The sequence below is a fragment of the Balaenoptera musculus genome, chromosome 1, assembly GCF_009873245.2.
Source record: "Balaenoptera musculus isolate JJ_BM4_2016_0621 chromosome 1, mBalMus1.pri.v3, whole genome shotgun sequence".
Taxonomy (NCBI): Eukaryota; Metazoa; Chordata; class Mammalia; order Artiodactyla; family Balaenopteridae; genus Balaenoptera; species Balaenoptera musculus.
This window is the reverse complement of record NC_045785.1, coordinates 125,821,008-125,845,277: the sequence shown is the minus strand read 5'-3', so window position 1 is coordinate 125,845,277 and position 24,270 is coordinate 125,821,008. Positions and strand designations below refer to the sequence as shown.

At 38.8% G+C, this 24,270-nt stretch overlaps 2 protein-coding genes across 5 annotated transcripts in view; one reads left to right on the top strand and one right to left on the bottom strand.

Moving 5' to 3' along the window:
* The window catches only part of C1H1orf112 (chromosome 1 C1orf112 homolog), a 46,259-nt gene extending 27,869 nt beyond the window's left edge, over positions 1 to 18,390 (bottom strand). The window contains exons 1-8 of one of the 3 annotated variants that reach the window (XM_036848636.1): positions 15,408 to 15,611; positions 11,873 to 11,912; positions 10,603 to 10,691; positions 8,917 to 9,021; positions 8,056 to 8,196; positions 5,605 to 5,770; positions 3,778 to 3,862; positions 1,914 to 2,052 (exon numbers count right to left, since the gene is read on the bottom strand). In XM_036848636.1, the coding sequence (XP_036704531.1) occupies positions 1,914 to 2,052; positions 3,778 to 3,862; positions 5,605 to 5,770; positions 8,056 to 8,196; positions 8,917 to 9,021; positions 10,603 to 10,691; positions 11,873 to 11,912; positions 15,408 to 15,611 (969 nt within the window). Of the gene's footprint in view, positions 1 to 1,913; positions 2,053 to 3,777; positions 3,863 to 5,604; positions 5,771 to 8,055; positions 8,197 to 8,916; positions 9,022 to 10,602; positions 10,692 to 11,872; positions 11,913 to 15,407; positions 15,612 to 18,364 lie in introns of those variants that run through there. The other 2 variants (XM_036848644.1, XM_036848651.1) reach the window with 2 other exon arrangements.
* Positions 13,380 to 18,095, top strand: METTL18 (methyltransferase like 18). Of its 2 annotated transcripts, none has more exons than XM_036848723.1 (2): positions 13,380 to 13,406; positions 16,721 to 18,095. In XM_036848723.1, exon 2 carries the CDS (start codon positions 16,926 to 16,928, stop codon positions 18,045 to 18,047), a length of 1,122 nt encoding a protein of 373 aa, XP_036704618.1. In that variant the 5' UTR covers positions 13,380 to 13,406; positions 16,721 to 16,925; the 3' UTR covers positions 18,048 to 18,095. The 2 variants fall into 2 exon arrangements, with proteins under 2 accessions (XP_036704618.1, XP_036704611.1); XM_036848716.1 differs by lacking the exon at positions 13,380 to 13,406 and adding an exon at positions 15,597 to 15,826.
* Positions 18,391 to 24,270: the final 5,880 nt, after the last annotated feature.

The following is a 24,270-nucleotide window of genomic DNA, read 5'->3' as shown; positions in this document are numbered from 1 at the left end:
AGAAAGGCATGGAGCAGACTCTCCCCTAGAGCCTTCAAGAGAACAGGGCCCTGCTGACACATTTTAGACTTCTATCCTCTAGAAGTGCAAGCGAACAAATTTGCCACCTGATTTGTGGTAATTTGTTATAGCAGCCTCAGGAACCTAATTTAGGGACTGATACATCTACATGCTTCCATAAATAGCATATTACCTATGAAATCTAGAGGTTTTATTCTGATGTTTTTAAAAACAAGGTGAAAAAACTGCTTGGAAGAGTTTAATGAAATAGTTTGATTCTTCAATAAATATCAATAGTGAACAGCAGAGGGCGGTGCTAATCAAAATTTAGAGTTAAGAATGGAGAAACTACACAGACCCTCTCAAAGCTCCATTTCAGGCAATGGACAGTAAGTAGTGCTACTTTCGTTTATCAGTACCAAGTAAGTAAAGAAAAACAAGTAAGGCAAAACATGAAAATTTGCTTGGACAGTTAGGAAAGTTTACGATTTAAATTCTCTGATTTTCATATACACGCAGTTTATATACACTGAACTTATGTATTCAATACTTCATGTACAAATAGCCATCCTGGTCAGGTACCCTCGGGACTTCTCTTTCTTCTTCCATTATAGACTATACTGTGGCTTGGGCTTTCCCCAACTTACTCCTGTCCAGGAATCTCTGTCTAATCTTACTCTCCAAGTAACTCTAGCTGGGGGATCTGTGGTGTCAAGATAAGCAAGATGGAAATTGGAAAAAGAGGAGGTGGAGGTTGAGGATACAGATGTATAGGATAAAGGTGGATACGGGAACGTCCTTCCTGCCACTGACACAGGATACCCAGCAAAATGCCTTCTCCTTTCGGGAAGGTGAGGGGAATCAGAAAGGGTATAGGAAGGAAGTGAGGACACAAAAGAAAAGGAAAAAAGAACGAAAGAATGTAAGGGAAGGCTAGATAAAGAGAAACAGAAGAGAAGCAAGAAGGAAAGGGTTTGCCCCTTCCTAAAGTTACTCCTCACTCCCTCTTACCAACTTCAGGACCCCTTTTCAAACTTCCACCCTCCTCTCAGGTTTGTCTTTCCAGATCAGCCCTGCCCCATGAGTTGTGACCAGTGTTTAGGAACTGGATGAATCCTTACATGTCCACCTGCATAGCTGCTGGGCAGGGAAGAGCACAGGTACAAAGGAATACCCTGTATCAGTTTGCAGGTCCACAACAGGAAGGGATGTTACTGTTATTCTACGGAGAAATATTTAACTCATTTTCCCACTGAAATTATTGCTTATAACTGTTAGGTCCTGAGTACTATTAATCCTATAATTTAGGACTATTACGAGTTAAACAAACTTTAAAGAGCTAGTCTGAGAACAGAAGGCACTATGTATAAACACTGTTACAGGAAAATATACTGTAATTCCCAATAAGCATATTACAGATTTTTAGAATACAATCTGTTTTATAAAAGGGATGCCAATTCAACACTATAACTTTTTGAAATCAATATAAATGTAAGTATACACCAAGTATACACACAGCTGTATACTGCATCTCTACAGGTTGTAATGGATTGGTGAAGAAAAGGTTGACTGTGGCTATATCATCAAGACGACCTTAAATAAATACAGGACTAAGGAATTAGATTTTTGTCCAAGGGTAGAAAAGATTCTGAGGAGAATGCCTTGACCAACCAGTGAGTATATAAAAAGGCAGGGACAAATAGACTATAGATGGAACAAAAGCAGATAGGGGTCTAATGCAATGCTCTGAGTGAAAAGTAATTATGGGCTGTAAATAATCCCACAGATTAAAAACAAAAACAAAACAAATTAAAACCCTTTTAGGTAAACTGATCCGTAGATCTAAATGAGATTTAGTAACTGCCAAAAGAAAAAGAGCTACAGTTCACAGTGTTGTTAGACCATATTTTTACCTGCGCATCTGATTGTGTCATCTGCTCAGCTAACTGCAAACAAGAATGGAAGGAGAAAAGAATGTCTTCGCACAAGCTAGTAATTATATCTTTGTGTTTCAGCTGACTCTTTATAACCGACTGGTGCTTAAGGCTCTGCCTAAATGAATAAATAGAAAAGAATATAATCACCACAAGTAACACATCAAGTAACTTAGGACCATAAAAATATGACTTGAAAGAACATGTAAAAAATCAAAATGCATCATATATATTAGACACGGCATAATTAAGATGTGTTGACGTTACCTCTGAAGCTGTCATGTTAGTTTGAGTAAGTTGATAATTTTTTTTTTCTCCTTATAAAATATTAATTGAACTCTTACTATATGCCAGGCACTCTGTGAAGCCCTGGAGATAGAGGGGTGAATGAAAAGACACAATCTCTGCCCTGCCTGCATGGAATTTCTGGTCTAGCACAAAAGAGAACATTAAATAATGTAAGAATAGTTAATTGATTACAGCTGTGATGAATGCCAAGATAGAAAAGTCCAGGGTGCTACAATAGAGAGATCTAATCTAACTGATTCTCAGGGTGAGGATGACAAGAATGCTACCATGAAGACCTAACACTTAAACTGAGAACTGAAAGATAAGCAGGAATTAGCAAGGTGTAGAGTACACGAGAGAAGCATCCCAGGCAGAGGGAAAAGCTGTGAAAAGGCTCTGGGACAGGAGAGTGTATTATGTTTGAGGAGCTGAGAGCAGGGATAGCGCAATGGAGATGGGCTGGTGAAGAAGGCGGGAGCCAGAGAGGATTAGGTTGTTACTTTTAGTAAACTGGGATGGATTTTAAGCAGTAGAGTGACATGATCTGATTTACATTTTTAGAAGATCAGTCTGAATGCTCGATAGAAAATGAATCAGAGCAGGGCAAGACTGGAAGATATTCGATGATGATGGTGATGGCGATGGTGATGGTGATGGCGATGGTGATGGTGATGGTGATGGTGATGGTGTGGCTAATTCACTGAGCACTCACTATGTGACTTGCAGAGTTGCAAGCATTTCACACTGATAAACTCAGTTCTCACTATAACCCCACAAAGAAGGTGCTATTGTTATAACTCCCACTTTCAGATGAGCAAACTAAGACTCAGAGAAGTTAACCAAATTGCCTAAGAGTTCCAGAGGGGTAAGTGATTTCAGAATGGATTCAAGCATATGCGGTATGGCTCTGAGTTGACACTTTGAACCACTGCACTATTACTTGTTGGCAACGTAATGACCTGGTGGTGCAAGAAAAACACCTAAGACCTGAAAGTATTACACTACCTTTAATGTTTTATGCATATGTATAAAGTAGAGGTTCTTAACCATTTTTACATCTCAACTATATCTCCTCCCACCCCCAAGAATCTGATGAATGCTATGGACACCCTCCCTAGCAACCCTTCATAATGCTCTAGTTAAAATTATAAATGGAATTAAAATTGAACAACTCAAAAGTATATAACGAGGGGATTATATTCAGCTCTAATTATAATTATTAATTTATCTAAGCCTGGAAATAGGATACTTGATAGTCAGTTAAACAATAGTAGCAGTAGGCAAATGGTTAAGACCCATGGCCCATTATTTCAGATGTACTAGCTAACTGAGTAGAACTTTTTTTTAATTTTAGAGAGAGCAGGATAAAGAAGTATGATTTAGTTTGGGAGCTACATGTACAACATTTGGATTATAAGACAGCAGTGTCAGTAAATATTGTACACACTCATACAAAATGTTTTAAATGCAATCTAAGAAAACTTACAAATAATTAAGACTTTGGATAAGGAAAATAGATTACAAAAAGTAAAAACAAAACAAAACAGAAACTTACTTAATTATAAATTTCCAAGTATTGGCATGAAATGCATGGTCCATACTGGAAATAACAGAGCAGATATCCAACAATGAATGAATAACTACAAAGAAAGATAACAGAACTCTTAGGACATTCAAATGTCATATGGGGTGAGTTTCTTCTATATTTAAAAATATCTACTGAACAATTTTGACATTTGCTAAAACAGGCAATACAGTTTGAAAAAAATTATCTCAAAATAATTAGTGAAAGTAAGTGTCAGGCTTTTGATTTAGGGTTTTTATAAATTACAGAAAATTAAGTTTGATGTTTACACCTACTCTATGACCGAAATAAAACTAAAAATGTTCAGTGGACTAAAAATTATGCCCTATTATAACTGAAATATTCTACAGATATTCGAATCAAAGATGACAAAATATACTGCTAAGGAAAGAAAACCTAACAAGGAAGAATCAAAATGAATTTGTACAGTACTCATTAAGGCTTGTACTCTGCCTGAGGTAGATTACTTGTTAAAATGAGCACAATAAACCCCCTTTCTGTGTCCACGCTCTTAGTCAGTTCGCTTCCAAAGACCCTGGGCTTCGCGACATAACTTGCTTTGGTCAACAGGACAAAAATAAAAACATAAACCAAGCAGAGACTTTAAACGTGCCTGCACACTGGGGCCTGCCCTCTCTTGCTGCTCTTAGGACCCCTGAGGCCATCAGCAGGTAGCTGAGCCTGGGCTAACCTGCTGCATGATGGGCTACACGGGACTGGCTCAGGACATTCTCTCTCCCTCTGCCGACAAACGACCATGAATAAGGTCAGTGACCACAAACACACGAGTGACCCAGTTACACCATGTGAAGCAGAGAAAGCTGTTCTACCTGAGCCCAGCCTAAAACACTAACTCAGAATCACGAATAAATGAAACAGTAGTTGCTTGATTTCTTTCTTCCTTTCTTCCTTCCTCTCTCCCTCCCTCCCTCTCCCTCTCTTTCCCTCCATCTCTGTTTCCTCCCTTCCTCCCTCCTTTCTTTCTTTTTTCCTTTCTTTCTTTCTTTCCTTCTTGCCATGCCACATGGCTTGCGGGATCTTAGTTCCCTGACCAGGGATTGAACCCAGGCCCCAGCAGTGAAAGCACCGAGTCCTAACCACTGGGCGGCCTGGGAACTCCCTAGTAGTTACTTTAATGTAATAGATTTTTGGGTTGGTTTGTTACAGAGCAAAAGATACCTGATAATACTGCACAAAACCACCTTACTCTCTTTATGCTGAAGCTAGGAATGCAATCTTTTCATTAGAGTACTGCTTTTCAAACTCTGGGCCATGATCCATTGGTAAGTGATGAAATTAATAAAGTAGCAATCAGCAATTCTTTAAAAATGAAATAGACTATAATAGAGTACGTTATTTCAAGTACAATAAATAAATGTAGTATATACATACACATTCACAAACATACATACAAGTATGTAATTATATGTGTTCCGGGAAGAAATGCAAACTTCATTTCTTACTATGAAGTTATGGTTTAAAAACTCTGAAAGCTACTGCTTCAGAATTTGGGCTACTTTAGAGGGTATAAAATTGCATAACTTTCTTTGTTAATCATTGTGGAGAAACAACCTACTTTGAACATTGACTAAATATATAAATCTATGTTAATGCATCAAATATCAATTTTACAAAATCTAAAATTTAAGAGATTAAAAGTTTATTGGGTAGGATTTAAATTTTTTTACACATAATATCATGAATCATTAGAAACAACATTGAGTTCAATAATTTAACTGATGTACAGTTTATAGTCAATATACATCATATACTAAGTAGTAAGTTTTCTTCACTCACCTACTACCATATTCAAAACGTCATCATTCTCATCTATTAAAGGGTCCATGCAAACCATATCCAGCAGTTCCATTAGCTGCTTTTGAAGAGAATAGGCCTCCTTGAAAAGAGCCTGCAGAAGGTCTGAGACTAGGTGTAAACGCCCAGAGTAAACAGATTCGCTATTCTGATCACAAAGAAATAAAAACGAGAGAAAAAGCAAATCATAAAAAACTCAAGAGCCAAATGTATTTTAATTCATTCTATCAGAGCTCATAAATGCAATGCTTTTAGAGAGTGGGTGGGTGGGGAGCATATGCAAAACATGGGGTGCAGAATAGCATCAGAATGTAAGCAGGTGCAGCCACTGTGGAGAACAGTACAGAGGTTCCTCAGGAAACTAAAAATAGAATTACCATGATTCAGCAATCCCACTCCTGGGCATATATCTGGACAAAACTATAATTCAAAAAGATACATGCATGCCTATGTTAATAGCAGCACTATTCATAATAGCCAAGACATGGAAACAACCTAAATGTCCATCGACAGATGAATGGATAAAGAAGATGTGGTACATGTATACAATGGAATACTACTCAGGCATAAAAAAAGAACAAAGTAATGCCATTTGCAGCAACATGGATGCAACTAGAGATTATCAGACTAAGTGAAGTCAGAAAGAGAAAGACAAATACCATATGATATCACTTATATGTGGAATCTAAAATATGACACAGGGACTTCCTTGGTGGCGCAGTGGTTAAGAGTCCGCCTGCCAATGCAGGGGACATGGGTTTGATCCCTGGTCTGGGAAGATCCTACATGCCACAGAGCAACTAAGCCCGTGCGCCACAACTACTGAGCCTGCACTCTAGAGCCCGCGAGCCACAACTACTGAAGACCGCGCGCCTAGAGCCCGTGCTCTGACACAGGAGAAGCCACCACAATGAGAAGCCCACGCACTGCAATGAAGAGTGGCCCCCGCTCACCGCAGCTAGAGAAAGCCCGCGCACAGCAACGAAGACCCAATGCAGCCAAAAATAAATAAATAAATTTATAAAAGAAAAAAATATATATATGACACAAATGAACCTGTCTATGAAACAGAAACAGAATCACAGAGAACAGACTGGTGGTTGCCAAGGGGGAGGGGGTTGAGGGAGGGGTGGAGTGGGAGGTTGGGGTTAGCAGATGCAAGCTTTCATATATAGAATGGATAAACAACAAGGTCCTACTGCATAGCACAGAGAACTAGATTCAATATCCTATGATAAATCATAATGGTAAAGAATATTAAAAAAGAGTAAGGTACATATATATATAACTGAATCACTTTGCTGTACAGCAGTAATTAACACAACACTGTAAATCAACTATACTTCAATTAAAGAAAAGAATTCTCACCAGCAAAAAAAAAAAAAAAAATTTAATGCTTCTTAGTGAATGACATATTCGTTCATTAAACAAATGTTTAGTGAACCTCCATTATATATAGTGTACTTTGAGAGATGCAGGTATGTATAAAATATGATTTCTGACTTCCAAGATCTTACAAATATAGAACTAAAAGGGAGCTAAATAACGTTAGGCCCGGTGCATGACATTTCAGTATCCTGTCACCAAAGAGAAGCATGAGTTAACTAGCAATTTTCATTCACCCAACAAACAGCATTATCAAAACTTCCTGTGACCCACAAATCCTAGGCCAGCGTTTGTGCTTTAAAGCTGTCTCAGGACTAAATAAGGGTCAGTGTCCCTTTAATAGGCACCTAATTGTTAAGCAATTCATCTGAGCCACTAATGCCATGACAGAACTATTTGAGGATCCCTGTGACTTGACACAAATCTGTATCACTTCTTTCCTTATCAAGAGGAAATAGAATAAGACAACAACAACAAAACTGCAAGAGCCCCCTTTTTAAGATTTCTTTATAACTACTTATTTTGAAACAAATATTTACATACATGCTCTTTGTTCTATGGAAAAATGCACTGCAATAATATAGGTTAAAATGTAAACTTATGAACAAATACTATAAGCACCACAAACTCAGCCCCTTTGCCCATGGATTCTAGGCCATTTAAAGTGTACTTAGGGCTTCCCTGGTGGCGCAGTGGTTAAGAATCCGCCTGCCCATGCAGGGGACTTGGGTTTGAGCCCTGGTCCAGGAAGATCCCACATGCCGCAGAGCAGCTAAGCCCGTGCGCCACAACTACTAAGCCTGGGCTCCAGAGCCCGCGAGCCACCACTCCTGAAGCCCGGGTGCCTAGAGCCCGTGCTCTGCAACGAGAGAAGCCACCGCAATGAGAAGCCCGCGCACCACAATGAAGAGTAGCCCCCGCTCACCGCAACTAGAGAAAGACTGCGCACAGCAACAAAGACCCAACGCAGCCAGAAAAAAATAAACAAAATAAAAATTTTTTAAAATGTTTAAAAAAAAATAAAGTGTACTTAGACCCATCACTCACCTTACAATGTACAAATGTACTTTTGATTACATGTAGGACCGAGGAGGGAAGACTGTGAATATTTTCTAGAATGATGGATTCCTGAGTGGCACAGACATGCTGAACACATCCTGTAAGAGCTCCTAATAGCTGTACCATTGTCTGGAAATACGGAAAGAAGTTTCATTCAGAATATATTTTCTGTGTACCTAAAAGGTGTCAGACAATATGCTGAGTGCTAGGGATACAGCAGTGAGCAAAATGGACCCTCTCTCTGTTCCTCCTTACACATAACTTCAGTCTGTCAGAACTACAAATATTAAAAGTGACTAGGGACTTCCCTGGCAGTCCAGTGGTTAAGACTTCGCCTTCCAATGCAGGGGATACAGGTTCGATCCCTGGTCAGGGAGCTAAGATCTCACATGCCTTGTAGCCAAAAAACCAAAAATTAAAAAACAGAAGCAATACTGTAACAAATTCAATAAAGACTTTAAAAATGGTCCACATCAAAAAAATCTTAGAAAAAAAACCCAAAAAAAACTGGCTAGCCATTTGGTTAAAAAGAAAAAGAAAAAAAGAAGAAGTTGGAATCCTAACCCACAACATCAAAGTATATGGCAGGTGTTCTACATACATACGCTTTAGAATTACAGGTAGGGCATGCTATCTTGATTACCTGTCTTCTTATAGGAGTTTAGATATTTACTAAGCATGAAATTGTATAAGAAATTCAGAATTTATGTTTTTTGCAATATCTTTATATCTTTAATTCTATAAATTTAATTCTAGCATTGGGGCGTTATATAGAGAATATAAAGCTAATTAATATCTCACACTCTTTAAGCTCTCCCACCCCCCCCCTTTCTAATATATTTGACATACCTGTAAAATATTTCTTAGAGTGGTCTGGATTTCTAAATTTTGGCTTGATAGTCCTCTGGCTTGACTGGTTAACTCATACATCATGTCATCAAATAATCTCACAGTCTGTGAAAGCAAAGCAGGTCATAAATAGTAGTAACAGAAGTCACTAAAAAAGGAAAGGCATATCTTCAAAGAAATAAATTAGATTTGATTTTGCATTATTAACAGCCACGGGATATTGTCTAGTGTAACAACTGTACCTAATAAAGTTAACAAAATATATATTTTGTATAGTGTTTCTATAGTATTTCTATTTTTTGTATACTATTTTTCTGCAATAGAATCTCCTTAAAATAAAAAAGCCTCCAACAAAAATTGATTTGTCTTCCACTTCTGTGATTTGAATCTACTTAATAACATCCATAAAAAAAGATCAAAGTTCATTTTTTGGTGATGTAACAAAAGTGCTACTCTTACACTTAAATAAATAAAAGATGATGATCTTAACCAATCAACATCCATGTGAACATTTACAAGGATATTTTCTGGTAGTGGTAATGAATTTGTGCTGAATTACCTATTCACTTGTTTTCTAACCAGTTCCCCTTTCTGACCAACTCAAAATACTATTCCTGGGTTAGAGACATAGTACGTGACCTCAGAACTAAGTGTTTTTGTCTGTGAAACATTAGCCAACCTAAGATCTTAATACTCTAAACAAGTTAAATGGCCTGAACACTACACTACAAGAATAACCACAGTCAGCAGCACACTGTAATTAAAGAGGGCGCTGCTTCCCATAAGCCTGTTAACACTCAACATCTCGTTTTCATCTATATATTAGCTGGACCTTTTTTGGCGGTCAACAACAAATTTTAAGAAACTTTTTAGATACAGAACAATCGAGTGAATATGAGTAAAAGGAGTTCTGATAATTATTTGTTTCAAAGCTAAACTTAGAAATCCATTCCAGTAAGAGATAAGTTATCATAAAAAAAATGTTTCATTTTGTCACCAAAGTATGTTTAGTTCCCACAATTAAAAAAAAAAGTTATGACTCTGCTTTTCAGAGAAAAGTTATACCACATATATCTAAAAGGTAACAATGCAGTTGGTGAATCTGATATTTTCTTTTAAGTTACTTGATTTTACCAATTTTCCAGCCATTTTTATTCTAAGGCTTCTTTAATAAATGTTGGCTCCATTTTTCCATACAATGAAATTTAACAGTTATTAATAAATTCTACAGAGAAGATAAAGAGACTTAACTAACTTCATCATCCATCCCAATTTTCAATGAATAGCTTTAAAATACAAGAGTATTTAAAACCAACTACAAATAATGTAAATTCAATTAGTAAAGGATCCATATTCTCTGAAAATGTTTTTTTAATTACCTAATAATCATACTAACACCATCATATTCTCATATGAGATCTACTTTTAACTATTTTATTTGTATTTCAAATATGTGATACATTGGGAATTCCCTGGCAGTCCAGTGGTTACGACTCAGCACTTTCACCACTGTGGGCCCGGGTTCAATCTCTGGTCAGGGAACTAAGATCCCACAAGCCTCACAGCGCAGCCAAAAAAAAAAAAAGTGATACATTAAGAAATTAAGAATAAATGGTCTAAAACTGAGGCCAGATCTTAACAGCCTTTATAACAAGTAAATTGATTAAGATAATAATAGTACTATACCTTTGGCAGCACTTGTGAAAAGAAAGTCTGTTCCAATGTCAGGTGGTTCATATGAGGTAAAAACATTTCTACAATAATTTTCAGAATTTCTGTAAAGGAAAATAGTAACATATTTTGTAGCAATATTAAGTCATGTCAGCCAACAAAGATCACTACCCTTTCCCAGATTCGAGCATATTAAGTACTAGCAATCAAAAGCTTTGTACAATTTCAAAATGCCATATTCTATGTAGAGAAACTATTAACAATTAAACAACCTGAAAAACTAGAAAAATTTTAAAAAACAAAACAAAACAATGTATGTGTCCAGCAACTGAACATCAGTTAATGGATGTGGGTACATCTACTGAATAGGATCTGCTATCATTAAAATGATTGTTAGAGATTGTTTAAAACCATGACAAAATGTCCACAATACATTAAGCTAAAATGAAAAAACTTCCAAATAGTGTAATTCCAATCTTAATATATATAAACATGTATATACAAAGAATAACAGATAGGCTGGCAGGAATATATAGAATCAAGATGAGAATGTCCTATGCCAAAATCTTAAACATTTCAGATTAATGATTGTTTTATTATCTTTTCTGTTTTTCTCCATGTTACAAATTTTCTATAATGAATATGTACAACTCTCATACACAGGATAAAAAGTAACTGTTCCTTAAAAAAATCAGACCCCACAGGCAGCACACAGATTCAAGATTATAAACAAATATTCCACAACCAAGTGAAATGTAAATAGAAAACTCAAAATATATGAGTAAACTCTGCAGGATAGTCTTAACTCTCTACCTCTCCTCCTAGCTAAATAAATAAATTACGTCAAGTAAGATTAATGAAGACAGATGAAGAAAGTCAACTTTTCCAAATGACAAATCTGTCATGCCTAAACAATCAGCCTTTTGTAACTTAGAAAGTATTTTCTAATTGACACTAAACATGTGAAGAGGCTGAAAGTTGTTAAGTAGACTGCAAATTATGTTTTATATTAGTCTAACCAGTTTAACAACTAACATTTAAAACTTACAATGTGCTTATACACACATTATCAAACAGAACACTTTTGGTATCTATCCAAAATGGAATTTAAAACTTTAAGTACTGTAACTTGAAGTAATTCGGTCATTTTAAGTAACTGAAGATTACAAAGGCTGTAACGCTACAATAGGAGGAATAAACTTAAAGGGAATACGAAACTGGGATATGTGGGACTCAGGCCTTAAAGACATCAGAGTAACCGTACAATTAAGATAATTTTACTTACGAATATGCTCAATCCAACTGTCAGAATGCTGATACATAGAGTAAAAAAATTAAGGAAGATACTAGTATTACAGTAGTAAGATATTCACTACTGAGAACAGATTTGAAAAGGACCCTTCTTGAAGCTTAAGCAATGATCAGTAAGAGATTGAAATTAGACTCAAATTACTGGCTTAATTTTGCTGTAAAAAATATAATGTTTACTAGGTATAATGAAATATAATGAAAATACTTTAAGGAAATGTCTTCAAAATTGGTCAGGGATAAACTTGTCTTTTCAAACTATGTGTACTTATGACTTACTTCTGACAGATGAGAAACAGTCTATAATAACCCATGGGTTTCTGGTTTCTGAAACAGAAATTTCTTCCTCCTCAGCACTTCTACAGTACTTTATTTGCACCTGTCTTAAGTCACTGATCACCTCCTATCTTCTTTTCATGTTACTAGCATATCTATCTTACCACCTTATCAGACAGAAACTCTTCTGCACATAGAAGCTTACAAATGTCATAATAAATTATGCTATGTTCATTACAAATGTTAATCACATTATAAACTATACACTTTTATACCATTCAGAATAATTGTTAGAAATGTTTTCCTGTAAAAATAATATACAAATTATTAAAGTATGTGTCAATAAGAAAAATGAATAAGCCATAACTCCGTCACAGTAATACAGGAATTGATTCTTTTTCTGAAATCTTACTTTGCATATACATATCTTACAGCAGCAATCAAAATGAGATATAGTCATTAACTCATTTTAGTTCAGTAGGGTAGAATTTGCCTCGTGGATAAATTTCAGTAAATGTCAAAAAAATTCTAGCCTCTTCCAAAATTAAACATAAGTTATGATTATGCAGACATGCACGTAAAGACTGGAAAATAAGGGACTTCCCTGGCAGTCCAGTGGTTCAGACTCCGCGCTTCCACTGCAGGGGGCACAAGTTTGATCCCTGTCAGGGGACTAAGATCCCGCAGGCCGAGCGGCGCGGCCCCCCACCCCCAAAAAAAGACTGGAAAATAACGTGTGAAATGCAAAACATGAAAATAATTACGTTTGGGTGATGGAGTTACTGAAAATTTCTTTCATTTGTTGAAAAAGTGTTGAAGTAAAACCAAAAGCTGAAAAAAAAGTTATCTAATGAGATTTTCAGGCAGTTTTAAAACCTGACAATATTTTTTAGCCCTTCACTGAATGCTTACTATGTGCCAGGCACTATTCTAGGTGCTGGAGAACACAAAATTCCTGCCTTTATGAACCTTACAGTATAGCGAGGAAAAGTAAAAAGGAAACAAAGTAAACAAGATAATTTCTATTAAGGTTACTTCTGCTCTTTAGAAAACTGAACAGGGCAATGAGATAAGTATTACAGACTGGGTTTGGGAGAACCACCTAAGACTGAGGACGCTGAAAATGGCTTGCTGACGTGACATCTGAGCTGAGACCTGAATAATGAGATGGACAAAAGGCTGAGAGAAGAACAAACTACGCTGAAGGATCAGCAAAAATGAAGATCCTGAGGCAGGTGAGCTTCATGTATTTGTGGACACAATGTAGTGAGCTAAGTAAGCGAGGAAAAGGCTTAGACCATGAGGAGCCTTGAAGGTAAAAGTTTAGATTTTCTTCCTAATTTGTTAAGAAGCCACTGGGGTGGAGGGAGTGCTTTAAAAAGGAAATAACATATTTTTCACTGTGAACTTTTTTTGGAGGATGGATTATAAGAGGACATGAGTAGAAGCAAGGGAGCTATTAACAATAGTTCAGGTGAGAGGTTATGGAAGTCTGAAAGAGTGGTAGCAACCAGGATGGAGATAAGCATTCGGATTCAAGATAGAGTCTGAGGTCAGAAACAAAAGGACTTGCTGATTGGATGTGAGAGAGAGAGAGAGGACTGAAGGTTTTGGCTTGTAAAACCATTTATTTAGATGAAGAAGACTGGGGGAAGAACAGGTTTGGGTTCTTCTGAATTTTAAGTTTGAGATGCAAAACCAGGTGGGAATGTTGACTTTTTTTTTTTTTTTTTTTTTGATGTAAATAAACAAGCTTGGGACTTCCCTGGTGGTGCAGTGGTTAAGAATCCACCTGCCAATGCAGGGGACACAGGTTCGAGCCCCAGTCCGGGAAGATCCCACACGCCGCGGAGCAACGAAGCCCGTGCGCCACAACTACTGAGCCTGACGCTCTAGAGCCTGCGAGCCACAACTACTGAAGCCGGCACGCCTAGAGCCCGTGCTCCACAAGAGAAGCCACCGCGATGAGAAGCCCGCGCACCGCAACGAAGAGTAGCCCCCGCTCGCGGCAACTAGAGAAAGCCCATGTGCAACGAAGACCAAACGCAGCCAAAACTAAATAAATAAATATATAAAAAATAAAAAAATTAAAATAAACAAGCTTGACTTTCAATTACTGAAATCCCCCTATAAGCTTGACAAGAAAAAGAGGAACCGTGTTTCTTATCTTTGTTCCCCCCGAAGCCTAACACTCTGCCTGGTACATATAATATTCTGTACCTAGTAAAATTTTTTGAGGAGGAGGATGGCTATTTGCTACCGAAATCAAAAATCCTTGAGGACAGCAGTTCCATATCTACTCGATAACTAAGAAAGCGCTTTGGTACCTAAGTGGGACTTTGCCAATGCCCAGGTGAATGGTTTCTACGTGACCGTAATATTTAAATTTGGCTTTAGCTGTAAAAAAAATTATTTTTGCAGTGTTAAGACTCTCTCAAGTGAAGGTCTTTTTTTTTCGTTTGAGCGTAGTTTTATGTGCTCAAAGCTGTTAAAAAAAAAAAAAAAATTACCCCTTAACATGAAGGGCTAGGACTCCAGGTACACTTAAACCAAAAAGGGATTCGACTACTAAATGGCCTGCATCTGGACAACGGAGACATTAAGTACCTCACACCCAGCAGATGAAAGCCAATTAGCAAAGGAAGCAACTCCTTCTCACCAGCGATAAACCGAAAGAGGTTCAAAAAGGGGAGGGGAAGAACATTTGCATTTACTGAACATCTTACAGACTTGGCACCATGTCAGAACTACGTCCTTTAATTTGATTCTCAAAATAGTGAGGAAGGTATTCATTTTCACCACCCATTTTAGAGATAAGAGCTCAGAGTACCTCGCTCTACTTCATCCAGTCAGCTCACCTTACAGCTCAAGCCTGAGTACTTGCCTGCCCCCGCTCCCCCCGCCCCATGGAAAAGTATTCACGCTTAACCACGTACAGAGCAACTCAAAGGCCCAGAGGAATGGCAGAAAACGCCACATCCACTGCCAAAACCACTGGCAGAACATCTCTGCGAGCCCTTCGGATGCCAAAGCCAGGCATGCCTTCGGTCCCGGCACCCACGGCTCTCGCTCGCCCTTCCTTCCCTCGCTTACTCATCTCGCTCATCAACAGAGAAAGGAGAGGGTTGAAGCCGCAGGAACCCAACACGGCCCGGCAGCGGGTGTGATGAGACGGGAGAGAAGATTGGAGACAGGCCCCACACCCCTCTCTAGGTGGAAGTGACAATGAAGGATATAAGGAGACGAGGCAGGACAGATGGCAGTTCCCGGCGGCATAGCTCCTCCGGCCAGCTACTTAATTCTTCCAGGGGAACCGCGCTCGCCGGGACAGCGCGTTCCTGAGACATGCTGTCGCCCAAGACCAAAGCTTCGAAACACTCCCGCCAGAGCCAAGACCGGAAACTCCCACCGTCCCGGCAGGCCTTGCGAGCCAAAACCATAGAGAGGAAGGGCGCCGCTTTCCTTAGTGAGCCCGGGCCCCACACGACTGGGCATAAAAGCCGGGCTTTTCTGGCCCGCGGAGGACTCGACTCACTGGTGCGCGCTTTCAGTCCGCAGGGTCTGGCCGGAGTACTCGGGAGCTGGGAACCTGCCGGGGGGCTAGCGTCCCCAGGTCTGGATCGCTGTAACGTTGCTTTGAGACGCTTTGGGGGAGGTGAGTGCCGGAAGTCCCCAGATTTGCTACACTCCGTCCCTTGGGGCTTTGAGGTGGCACATCTGGTGTCGGGTTTGACCTGGGACCTACAGCCAGAAATGACTCCAAGTCCCGCGGTGAAGTGGGATAGAAACAGGCGCCTTCCTACTCATTTAATGTGTTGACCCTACTCTGTACATCCTATGTAATGGGGATAAAGACCCACCTGCCAGAATTGTTGTGCAAATTGAAGTAGACGGTATATTTTAAGTGTCTAGCACAGTAGATACAGAGAAGAGTCTCTTTATTAACTTGCTTCCATTTTCTACGGACCTCCCCGCACAGTTCAGTGCCCTTATTCTGTGTCAAGCTAATCTTTACTAATTACTCCACAGTTACCTCACTCCCAGTACACTTAGGGCTGCTGGTCTCCGCGAAATGTTTGTAGTGAGGTCATCTGAATGAATTTACACACATCAGAGCATACCTGTTCCTGTTTTTAAAGGGATGCTCATTTATCAAAATACAATCTTGAAGTCCTGTTACTTGAAACGGTAACAGACTGAAGAGATTCTGGCAGTTTAGGAGGTTAATATGTTTGGGCAGGGTCGTGACAGATGAAACACACTAAATAGCTAGGCTTGTCATTTCCTGCCTGAGAATTTTGGACTTTACGTTATTTCTAGTTGTTGCTGCTGCTGTTATTTTGTTTGTTTTTACGGTTTATTCTCTTCTCCAGCTTTTGAAACCTGAAGGGTGTGTGTGTTTCCAAGTCTCCTTTATCTCCCTGTCCCTCCACCGCTTTCATAGAAAAGGCAGCTGCTGGGGGTGGAGCGGGGGACTGTTTAATATTACATTTACATAAAATGTGTCATTTCGCTTTTTAATAACAATTTTCCTTTTTTTTTTCTCCAGAGCTAAATTGAAAAAAGAGCAAAGACCTCTTAAAAGTCATTTGGAAATATCTCTGAATATTTGTAACTGTGTATAAGCAGCTAAAAAGAAATGGACCTCCAGCAAAACTAACAGAATAATTGAAAGCAGGTTTACGTGTGTGTCATCAGTTCTATCCAGAAGTTGAAGAATCTTCGTTTAACGATTGTGTTCATTTTATGAGAGAATGACTTTTCAATTTAATTTCACTATAGAAGACCATCTGGAAGATGAATTAACATCCCTTGGAGACGGAGCCTTGGCCCTAGATTCCTCAAAAGAGTCTTCAGCCTCAGAAAGACAAAAAGGTACACATAGAGACAAAAAACGTTCTACAGAACAGTTTGACCTGCTTCAGGATCATTTGTGGGAACATAAGTCAGCAGGAAATGCAGGTCCCTCTCAAGACACAGACAGGTCACTCAATGCAGCTAACAGTTCAAGTAGCTTGGAGCCACATGAAAAACAGCCCTGCTTGAGAGTTGCCAAAGAGCATGCTATGCCTAAAGATTTAAAGAAAGTGTTAGAAAATAAAGTCATAGAAACATTACCAGGTCTCCAGCATATGAACATATCAGTAGTGAAAACCACCTTGTTGAAAGAGAACTTCCCTGGAGAAAACATCATTTCAAAAAGCTTTTCTTCTCACTCTGATCTGATTACAGGTGTTTATGAAGGAGGCTTAAAAATCTGGGAATGTACCTTTGACCTCCTGGCATATTTTACAAAGGCCAAAGTGAAATTTGCTGGGAAAAAAGTGTTGGATCTTGGTTGTGGATCAGGGTTGCTGGGTATAATGGCGTTCAAGGGAGGCGCCAAAGAAATTCATTTTCAAGATTATAACAGTGTGGTGATTGATGAAGTAACCTTACCTAATGTCGTGGCTAACTCCACTTCGGAAGATGAAGAAAACGATGTAAACGAACCAGATGTGAAAAGGTGCAGGAAATCAAAAGTAGCACAAGAACTATGTAAATTCCGGTTCTTTTCTGGGGAGTGGTCAGAGCTTTGTAGGCTTTTACTAAGCAGTGAAAAACTTTTTGAAAAATATGATCTCATTCTTACCTCAGAAACCATTTACAATCCAGATTATTACGGTCCTTTGCACCAAACATTCCTTAGATTGTTAGATAAAAATGGACGGGTGCTTTTGGCCAGCAAAGCACATTATTTTGGTGTGGGTGGAGGTACTCATCTCTTTCAGAAGTTTGTTGAAGAAAGGAATGTATTTGAGATGAGAACACTCGAAATAATTGATGAAGGACTAAAGAGATTCCTAATTGAGATGAATTTTAAGTACCCCAGTTAATGCCCACTGAGTGTCCTAAGTGAAATAAACAAAATAACCAAAACCTTATTTTGAATGTTTCATTTCTGCTTTGCTATTATTTTTTTCTGAAATTATGGTGTTTGTTTAGTTTTGTTTATCCAAATAAGAGACCTACTATATTAGCGACATTGTACTTGCTAGGTGAGACTGAAAAAATAGTGTTCCTCAGTATTTGAAAAGATCTCCTAGGAAATCATTTTGTGGGAAAGTTTTCTGTTCTCCACTTTCATTCTATTTGACCTTTCTACCACCTTTGACATATAAATTTGTTCCCAGGAAAATCTGCCATTTCTTACCTCAAGTTTGAATTTCTTCCCAGTCTTTGTCAGTTTCTGTTCACATGAAGTGCCTGATCGATCACCATGCTGTTAATTCTAAAGACATACATATGCATCACTAAATGATTCTGAATCTAAATATTAGATTGAAGGCCTTGGGCAACTAGGAAGAAGTTTTTGTTTTGTTTTATTTTCATATTCATGTATCTTGTATAATAAGAATTAGAATGCTGAGCAGTTGAATTCAACATTAAGATGGAGGAAATAAGGGGAATCATGATAGAGAATATAAAGGTGGTACAGAAAACTTACAGTGCTTTTAGCCCTTTTTAGCCAAGGAAGTAGGAGACACTAGGGTCTTGGTAGGAGGAAAAAGAATAGGAAACAGAATTCCGGATTCTGGGGAGTAAAGACTCTTCACTAGTTAAGTAGGGCAAAGAAGGGGAGAAAAAGTATTTTGATTCTAATGCAAAAATGTTCACACTTAACATATCTAAAATTGGGGTCTACCTTACTGTCTAATAATTATTGTACAACTGGCAGTATTTTTTTCTTTCTTGAAGGTACCTAAAATAATGGTACGACTTGGATTCAATGAAATGTGATATTTACTGGACATCTGTTAACTAGGCACTTTGTATATATCTTGCTTAATATTTATAACCTCATAAAGTATATATCATCCCCATTTTAATAATGATCATAATAGCTAACAGTTTTCAGCATTTACTATATGCAGGGTAGAAGAGATTTACATATACTAACATATAATATTCGTAACAGCCCTGAATTAGGTTATAATTACTATCTAGATTTTATAAAGAAATTGAGGGACTTCCCTGGTGGTGCAGTGGTTAAAAATCCACCTGCCAATGCAGGGGACATGGGTTCGAGCCCTGGTCCGGGAAGATCCCACATGCTGCAGAGCAACTAAGCCCATGCGCCACAACTACTGAGCTTATGCTCTAGAGCCCGTGCGCCACAACTACTGAAGCCCACGTGCCTAGAGCCCATGCTCCGCAACAAGAGAAGCCCCCGCTCGCCGCAACTAGACCACGTACAGCAACGAAGACCCAACGCAGTCAAAAATAAATAAATTAATTAACTAAAAAAAAAAAAAAAGAAATTGAGACTCAAGAAAGTAAGTAATTTGATCTCAATCACATTCCTCACATTCAGAATCAGAATCTGAACTGAAATCTTTTTAAAAGCTTCACTCTTCACCACCCCAATAGTCTTACAATGCCTATTTTTCATCACATATATTTCTTAGCACCCTTTTATTATTCCGAAATGAAAGTCATTGTTAAAGAAACTTATTTACACACATCATTAAAAATTATATGTATTGTACATAAATCCCTAATGCATATATATCATATATGTGTGTGTATGTATATATATATATATATATAAATAAAACTATAATATGAAGAAAGTCATTTATAATCAAATAATTTGTATTCCATCAGGTAAATGCACAGGTGTAGCTGCTGAGAGGACATGTAGTAGTCAGATGCTTGTACCTAGGATACTGTTAACTGCAAGTATCACAGCTACAATTACAGACCCACCTACTAGATAAGGTAGAATAGGCCCTGACAGCAGGTTTGGCTAATTGAGGATGTACAAAGCATTAGATAGAGTCCCATAACAATAGTCAGCATCAGTAATTTTGAGACAAACAGGTATCTCTCAGTTCTCCATGACGAATTAGATACCCAAAGAGGTGTCATCTAGGAGGCCTCTCCAGGAGTAGAAGAGACACAGGCCCTGAACAGGAGGGGGGGGGGGTCCAGTGAAAACAGCAGGAGTCAAAGCAGAAGCCCAGTCCTAGGAACTAGATAATCCTGGGCATTAAAGATAATTCTGGAGGTGACAGCCGAACAGGGACACATCTACCCAAGATAGCTGGCAGCAAAAGAGACTTGAGATAAAATTATGGATATAAATCCAGGAGAAGGATGCATAGTGCACTTTCTCATGTAAATAGTTTAATCATTTAAAGAGGCATATATGTTAAGACAATGAGCTTTGGAGTCCAATACTTGGGTTAAAATTCAGTTTCCCCAACTGCAAAATCGGGTTTATAGTAATATCTCCCTAACAGAATTCTTTTAAAGAATAATAGTTAATATTGGAAACCTTTCAGGGAGTTTGGAGTTTTAGAGCATGAGTCACCCATTCTCCTTGCACTGGTGCCTTACAATAAATGCTGCATTTTCCTTCACTACAAAAAAAAAAAAAAAAAGGTAGTATTGAGCACTTATCATGGCTCCTTCCACACGGTTCCTATGTATAAATGGAAATTATTATGTTCATGAATTCTCATAATATTTTTCATCCTGTCACCCTGTTTTTGCAATCAAATAGGAAGCCTTGTTCACTTTTCTTAAAAATTGGGTTTGTGACTTTACAGTTTACAAATCCCAGTTCAGAACTTGGAGAAACAAATAGATTCCAGAACTTTCACTGCCCAAGGCCAACCCCCGTTCTCTCCCTCCACAACCCTCCCCAAACTTCACCTTGCAGTTTCCAAGTTGTCTTTTTTGGATGCTTTGGCATTGCAGAGCATTAAGGATGAAGAAGAATGCATCTTGCACATTTTTTTCTAAAAACTCATTCACATGTAGCCTGTGTTCTGCCTTTAAACTCCCCGTTTGTCAGATGTGCCTGTACCCTTAGTTCCATTTCCACTGCCCCACAGAGGCTCTCTGCCTGTAGTTCAGAAACTGGGGATGTCTCCATGCGGACCTGGAGCTGACACACTTCCTTTGTCAAATGCAGTTGCCAATGACGCATGTGCTGTACTGTCCTCAGGGGAGATGGGGTCTGATGGGGTCAGCTGCTCATCTAGAGGAGAAAATATGCCTTCACTTTTCAGTACCCTCCATAGTGTTTTATTCAGGTTTTATTATAGCTTAATACATAGCTATTTGAAAAAAAAGAAATAGCAAGTAAGCTATGTGACAACATAAACTTGATTCTTTGCCTACACCTCAGCTAGAATTTCCTGAACTTCTCATACTGTGTTGTGGTGGCACTGAGCTTGCTGATATTAAGTGTTTTCTATGGGTGAAAATACACATTCAAAATCACCATCATAACTCGGGTGCAGCCCAGCAGAGAAAGCTCTCTGTGCCATAAAAGAATACTTTTTTGTAGCCGTGGGATGCAGCTTCTAGTCAACCAGGTTGGTTGGGGGAAGCTACAGTACCCTTATCACCGTTAGATAGTCTCTCACAATTCCGATTGCTGTTTTCTTAAGGAATTAAAAGTGAACTCAGATAACCCTTAAAAGTAGCTTCATCATCTATACAGGAAGTTGTCAAAGTGCTTTTTCAGGAGAAGGATTAATACTCTGTTTGAAAGAAACAGTAAAAATTACAATAATAACAAGCAACTTAGTAACCTAAAGATTACTAAAGAAAGTATTGTAAAGGAAGTGTGTCAGCTCCTGGTCTGCATGGAGACCTCAGCCTCCCCAGTTTATGAGCTATGGGCAGAGAGCCTCTGTGGGGCAAGGGAAATGGAACTAAGGGTACAGGCACATCCGAGAAACGGGAAGTTTAAAGGCAGAACATAGCCTGCATGTGACTGAATTTTAGCAACACATTTACAAGATGCATTCTTCTTCATCCTTAATGCTCTGCAATGCCAAAGCATCCAAAAAGGACAACTCTTACCCCTTACACAACAGGATAAGTGCCCAAGAAGGTTATCATCTTTAAAAATACAATGAAGGGAATGCTGCTGCTATCTTTTTCTGTGGTGTATACTGATGGGATGGAAAAAGTCAATGTGAAGGTTTGCTTTTGGCGGTATGTATCATAAGCTTTTGCAGTAGAATCAGATGTACTCATTGTCACAGAACCCCCAGTGCGTCGGCCACGCTGCTGCTGGACTGTGGTGCCTTTGTGCAAAGAAAAAGACACTCTGCCCTCCAGGCAGACACAGCTTCAGGTTAGAGAACAGGATGGGGCAGGTAGAACAGGGCTGTTTTCAGCTCCATTTGCCCCCTCAGCACTTCTTAGTAGCCCTGTGCCTTAGCCTTACAAACTTCCACAACTTTCTGACTGATAAAATATTGAAAAATGGGCAATAAACTGATGAACACCAGAGGATCATGTAATATCCACTAAATCCAGGAAGTGGAGGCTGTCAGAGACGGTGCTTTTCTTTTCTCTTCTCACGGTGATTTACAGTCTCTCTGTCAGGAGCAACCAGCACAGTTCTATGGAGTAAGGTCTTAGGCATCTTATTTTACAGCAGGTGAACTCAGAAGGAATGTTTGAACTGGGGTATGAGCTACAGAGACAAGAATTCCCACGTAACCTCCCCCTGCACGCTGGACACTGCCGCGGACGTTATCAACATGAGTACTGGAAGCAGATGCCTCAGAGACCTGTCCCTAGCACCCCATCCAGGAGTCTCAGAGGCCTTTGGCTGCCCTAGCTGCACAGTAGCAGCTGCACAGTTCTGAAAGCCTCCTAACATATCTAGTTAGCCACATAGCACGAGGGTAGCTCTAGAAATTTTCTCAGCTTATTCTGAAATTCAACAGGTCAGTGAGGTTCAACTCCTGGTCCCAATGTAATGAACAACAATCATTCAACCAGCCCAGTCATCTTTCAGATCTGAGGCTACAGAGAACTCAGTGCCTCAGAACCTGTTGACAACAAACCCACCCACCCTAAGAAAATTATTTAGTCAAAGAGGTAAATAGAAAAATTTATCATCCTCATTCTATTAATGGAAATCTGAGGTAGGAAAGGTCAAGACTTGACCACATTCTTTATGTGTGTCTATAATGTCATAGAACTCAAAATTCTTCTAGATATTTGCTGTTCTGGGCTAAATTATTTCTGGTGAATTTTTATAAACTTGACTCTGAACTTGTTTTAGATAGCATGAAAAAGAGTGTTTGGGGTGCATTTTTTATTTATTTATTTATTTATTTATTTATTTATTTATTTTGGCTGTGTTGGGTCTTCGTTTCTGTGCAAGGGCTTTCTCCAGTTGCAGCGAGCGGGGGCCACTCTTCATCGCGGTGCGCGGGCCTCTCACTGTCGCGGCCTCTCTTGTTGCGGAGCACAGGCTCCAGATGCGCAGGCTCAGTAGTTGTGGCTCACGGGCCCAGTTGCTCCGTGGCATGTGGGATCTTCCCAGACCAGGGCTCGAACCCGTGTCCCCTGCATTGGCAGGCGGACTCTCAACCACTGCACCACCAGGGAAGCCCTGGGGTGCATTTTTTAGAGGAGACTTTGTGTAAAAGGGTAGAATAAAGCCCTAGAAAAACACACCAGTCAGTCACTGGCACACCATATTCTCATTAACTTATCTCTATGCCAGCTTTTTTATTAACATTGCTTTCCTACCTTCTGTGTTTAAAGAATCTTCAGAGGGAGCTACATTTTCAGTGATTTGCTTTTCTTCTCTGAGCTTTCCACAAATTGAATTCTGTTTCCTGTTTGCTTTGCTGTTTTCAAGCTTCTCCAAGATTTTTACAATAAGAACCAAAAAGATTCTCTCTTCTAAGGAAAATACCTCAGAGAAACATTTTCTCGGAAGAGTGGCCCATATGTTTCTAATGTCGAGACATTTTAGTACCTTTAACAGGAAATGTGTTCCGGCCTTTATTTTAAATGTTAAATGTTTTAATGTTTAATTTATTTTAAATATTTTTCATTTTCTCAGAGTAGGAAAAATATCTTATTCTGTACTTAATATCTAATTCTCTTCCCAAAACACTTCAGAAACTCTTCTGTCCTGTCTCCTATAATCCTATAATTCAGCATAAAGAGAAATAACTTTAGAGTCAAAATCATTAGACATTTTTATGTCTCTGATAATTTTAGTTTCCTAACATCTATTACTATCATATTGACATTTTACCCAATTCCTTAATAATAAAGGACAAAGCC

Coding starts and splice junctions, on each gene's coding strand:
- METTL18 (XM_036848723.1), top strand. CDS start 16,926: ATGACTTTTCAATTTAATTTCACTATAGAAGACCATCTGGAAGATGAA.